The following is a 5,000-nucleotide window of genomic DNA, read 5'->3' on the forward strand; positions in this document are numbered from 1 at the left end:
AAATGCACTTGCTCCTTCATACCTGTCTGATCTGCTTAAACCTTATACTCCATCTCCTGCTCTCTGTTCCCAGAGTTAAAAAGACGTCCGCTGGCTGCAGAGCCTTTTCCTATCGGCCCCTCTGCTCTGGAACAACCTCCCTGCTGATATCAGACTGATATCTGATATCTGACTCCGTTCAGACTTTCAAATCTAAGCTTAAAATTTATTTTTATGCCTTTACTTTCAGTTAGCTTCTTATTCTTTTACAAACTAAGGCTTTGTACCTCTTGCCATCCTACCACCAGCACGTGGGCCTCAGTCTCAATAAACCATTAAACTCAGTACAGTATAGTCCAGGTTGTCCTGCCGACGAGATCACTGTAAACTTTCTGAATATCTAACTTAACCCTAATTTTTGAGCGCCCAGGCTGTGTGCCTCTCTCTCTCCCTTCTCCTTTTCTATCTGCTTCCTATTCCTGTCCACAGCTCCTCCCCCAGAGCTGGATCTGCAAACCACCTACTGCCCCATGACCCTGTTTAACAGCTGCTGCTAAACCTGCTAATATTTACAACAATTAATAATGATAACTATTAATGTCATTAGTTGTCATTACTATTTTTATCAGTACGAGCACTACAGTTGCCACTACATTACTATTGCTGTTCCTGCCGTTACTGTCACTATTATTAATATTACTATCACTGCACATTCTTGATCTTTTCCTCTGTGCTCTCTCTTGCTTTTTCTCTCTCTCTCTCTCTCCCTCTCCAACCCAACCAGTTGATACAGATAGCTCCGCCCACCCTGAGTTCAGCTCTGCTCGAGGTTTCTGCCTCTTTAAAGGAAGTCTTTCCTTGCCACTGTCACATAGTGCTGCTCGTGGTGGGAACTGTTGGATCTCTGTAAATAATATTATAAAGAGAAGGTCTAGACCGGCTCTGTTTGGAAAGTGCCTTGAGAAAATGTATGTTGTGAATTGGCGCTATACAAATAAAAATTTACTTGACTTGACTTGATGAAGCCACAAGCCAAAATGTGTTGGTCTATTAAAGTTGAGCCAGAAACCTCCACCTCGCTTCTAACACCAACATTCAAATGTATAGGTATTTTTGTGCAGCTCAAGCTGCTGTCCATCTAACTACATATTGCAACATGGTTAAAACTAAATCTCTTTATTTATCTTAAACAGTATGTTTTAAGCAAAACCTGTTGCGTAGAAACAGATGTACTGACTGCAGCTTGTTTCAGATAATAAACTTTCTTCCTCCCCTAAGAATTTTAGATATATGTGTAGTTTCCTGTCAGCAGAGACTGCAACTATATTTATGCTCTCTATGATGTTTAATTGTACGATTCTCAGATCACAACATGTCCCCTGCTAGTAACACCACTCTTAAACCACTACAGTCCTGATACACTCTTTGTCTTTCCACCAACATTTTTTACATCACATGTATCTTCTTATAACTTGAATAACATGACAATCTACTATATTGATCTATTATATTATACTTATATATTGAGTGTTTTATGTGTTCTACTGCTTTGTTACCGGTTAGGGTGCAGATATCAATGTTTCTGCTGAGAAAAAAGATCTGAAACCTTAGTTGAGCTGAACTTCATGCTGTTTATGAACATTACATATAATAGAATGAAACAGAATACAGTAGAGTCCAGCTCACCGGTCAGGTTGTAGTCAGAGAAACTCTGAAGGTCTTTGAGGACCTGGTTCACACTCGAATTGAGGTTCTTCATCCTGCTCTGGACGTCGTTCTGGTTCTTCTCAATAAAATCCAGGATTCCTCCATGATGGATGACCGAGTCATTCAGACCAGAGACACATGTCCACAAACTGGAAACGTGTCGATTCAGTCCTAAACAGAGGAAACATCAGATAACAGGGGACACATGGGAACAGGGGACACATGAGAACAGAGGACACATGAGAACAGGGGACACATGAGAACAGGGGACACATGAGAACAGAGGACACATGAGAACAGAGGACACACGAGAACAGAGGACACACGAGAGCAGAGGACACATGAGAGCAGAGGAGACGAGAAAAGAGGACACATGAGAACAGAGGACACATGAGAACAGAGGACACATGAGAACAGAGGACACATGAGAGCAGAGGACACGAGAAAAGAGGACACATGAGAACAGAGGACACATGAGAACAGAGGACACGAGAACAGAGGACACATGAGAGCAGAGGACACATGAGAACAGAGGACACATGAGAACAGAGGACACATGAGAGCAGAGGACACATGAGAGCAGAGGACACGAGAAAAGAGGACACATGAGAACAGAGGACACATGAGAACAGAGGACACATGAGAACAGAGGACACATGAGAGCAGAGGACACGAGAAAAGAGGACACATGAGAACAGAGGACACATGAGAACAGAGGACACGAGAACAGAGGACACATGAGAGCAGAGGACACATGAGAACAGAGGACACATGAGAACAGAGGACACATGAGAGCAGAGGACACAGGAGAACAGGGGACACGAGAAAAGAGGACACATGAGAACAGAGGACACATGAGAACAGAGGACACATGAGAGCAGAGGACACATGAGAACAGATGACACATGAGAACAGAGGACACATGAGAACAGAGGACACATGAGAACAGAGGACACGAGAACAGAGGACACATGAGAGCAGAGGACACATGAGAACAGAGGACACGAGAACAGAGGACACATGAGAACAAAGGACACATGAGAACAGAGGACACATGAGAAAAGAGGACACGAGAACAGAGGACACATGAGAGCAGAGGACACATGAGAGCAGAGGACACATGAGAGCAGAGGACACATGAGAACAGAGGACACGAGAAAAGAGGGCAGGGGGACACAGTAGGACATTGTACATATCATTCTTGCTCATGTATTCATCATTAGTCAGCTGACCAGCGTCCACTCTTTACCTGAGGACAGCGGCCATGAGTCTCAGAACCACTGACCCAGTTCAGGTTCAGATCTTTGTTCAGTTCAGTTATTGTTGAATTTGATGCCCATGAGCAACTCATATCAGGAGTTCCACCTGCTGAACCTGCGGCTCATCAGTGTTTCCTGAAATGAAGATTTAAAAGGTTCCATCAGAACCAACCATACCTTCCTTGATCTTGTGGATGGAGTCAGAGACGCCGTCCAGTCTCCCACAGACGCCCTCCAGCTTGGACAGCCTCTTCTCCAGCCCGTCTCCAGACCTCTTACACTCTCCCATCTCCACCAGCAGTGTGCTCTCAAACCGCCGGATGTCGTGGCCCATCCCGTCCAGACGGTCCCGGCTCTCCTCCACGTGCTCTGTCACCTCCTGCTGGATCTTGTCCAGCTCAGAGATGATCTTATCCTTGGTGTTTCCTGGGGGGAGTCAGAGGATGAAGGAGTGAACGTCAGGTGGGGCAGGTGTGTTAATGACTGTTGGTCATTGTTAGTGTGGCTCACCGAGGTCTGTGATGACGCTGCCGTGTTTCTGCACCGTGTGTTCAAGCCCCTTCAGGGTGTCGTTGATGGAGCTGAAGGTGAGAATGACCTCAGACATTTCGCCTTGCAGCGTCTTCAGTTGGTTGTTGTTGATGGAGCCTCCAATCACACTGTGGCCATCTAAAGGCTTCTCAGCATCCAACCGAGTCCCAGGTCCACTGGTACCACCACTAGCACCACTGCTACCAGCGTTACCAGAACCAGCAGAACCAGAAGAACCAGCTCCTGTTGGGTGTTTAGTTTGTTTACAACATTGAGGTCAGCTCACATTAAACCAGCGTCGCACTTTGTTCAAATGTTGATTATTTTTAAAATCTTTATTTATTAATTAGTTAATTAATCAGAGTTTTTCTAAATAACTTTATCATCAGACGTTTGAACTTTGTGAATAACTGAAACATCAGGGTGGCATCAGGCTTTGTGAAGGATCATTTGATTGGTTGATCTAACCTGTGTGCGTGTCCAGGCTGGTCTTACATTGGCCAGTGCACCTTCTGACATCATCTCGCAGCAGGTGGACTTCGTTCTGCAGGTGTGAACAGATCTGGAAGCAGCCTTCTTTCTCTGAGTCCAGTCTGATCTGGAGTCTGCTGATGTGGCTCTGCATGCGCCCCAGTGTATCATGGGAGTGATTCTTCAGCCTTCCCAACTCATCTTCCACCTTCCTGCACAGCTCGCTGTCCTGCCCCAGCAGCTCCACCTCCGTCACAATTCGGTTAAAGTGTTCGCCGTGGTCGCCTGTCAGAGCCTTGATCTTACGGACATCATGGCTCAGGTCCAGAACCTGGACGTTGGTTGACATGTTAATATCTCAACAGTAAAAACATAATTATTCACTTCTCTTTCATCTGTGAGACCTGAAATCTTGTAATATAAAAATATTTACAAAGGATGAAGATGATAACGTTTATACACACATTAAATATGAGTGGTCAGCTATCCTAAAGCTCCTCCAGTGTAAAGGTGTGTGTCCATGTGTAGTGTGATTATAGATCAGCTCTAGCTTCTATATTAATACTGTGAAAGTATCAAAGCCTCAGTCCACAGAGAAATGCACACAGCCTGTATTCAGAAACTGAGCCTTAAAACCAGCCGTCAGGACTTCTGGAACTTTGTGATGTCACAACAAAGCAGTCACCACGCCCCGCCCACCTGGACCCACCATCCAAACCTTGCAGGATTTGGTTTCTCTGAGTGTTTTTACCTGAAATCTGCTTTATTTTTATTGGATCAGCCAATCAGAAGAGAGGCTCAGAGATGACTCACCTTGTCGTGCAGAGAGTCTCCGGACACCGACAGGTCTTTAAGTCGAGTGTTAAAATGTTGAATCCGATCTTCATTGGCCACCACTCTCCACTCCAATGATTTCTTTGTTGTATTTTCTCTGTCTCCTCCTGTCCCAGATAATCCTCCCCCTGTTCCTCCTCCTCCTCCTACCCCCCCCCACCTTCCTACATCTCCTCGATCACCTCCTCTTTCTTCCAGCCCTCCACAGCTGCACTTCTC

The 5,000-nt window shown here is 45.4% G+C and overlaps 1 protein-coding gene across 1 annotated transcript in view; it reads right to left on the minus strand.

Moving 5' to 3' along the window:
• Positions 1-5,000, minus strand: part of LOC130171322 (EMILIN-1-A-like) — a 16,980-nt gene that overhangs the window by 4,619 nt on the left and 7,361 nt on the right. The window contains exons 6-10 of the mRNA XM_056379271.1: positions 4,761-5,000; positions 3,945-4,278; positions 3,456-3,719; positions 3,123-3,371; positions 1,666-1,857 (exon numbers count right to left, since the gene is read on the minus strand). The exon at positions 4,761-5,000 is cut by the window's right edge and continues 639 nt beyond it. Of these exons, the coding sequence (XP_056235246.1) occupies positions 1,666-1,857; positions 3,123-3,371; positions 3,456-3,719; positions 3,945-4,278; positions 4,761-5,000 (1,279 nt within the window). The remainder of the gene's footprint in view (positions 1-1,665; positions 1,858-3,122; positions 3,372-3,455; positions 3,720-3,944; positions 4,279-4,760) is intronic.

This window comes from Seriola aureovittata, chromosome 1 (genome assembly GCF_021018895.1).
Source record: "Seriola aureovittata isolate HTS-2021-v1 ecotype China chromosome 1, ASM2101889v1, whole genome shotgun sequence".
NCBI lineage: Eukaryota > Metazoa > Chordata > Actinopteri > Carangiformes > Carangidae > Seriola > Seriola aureovittata.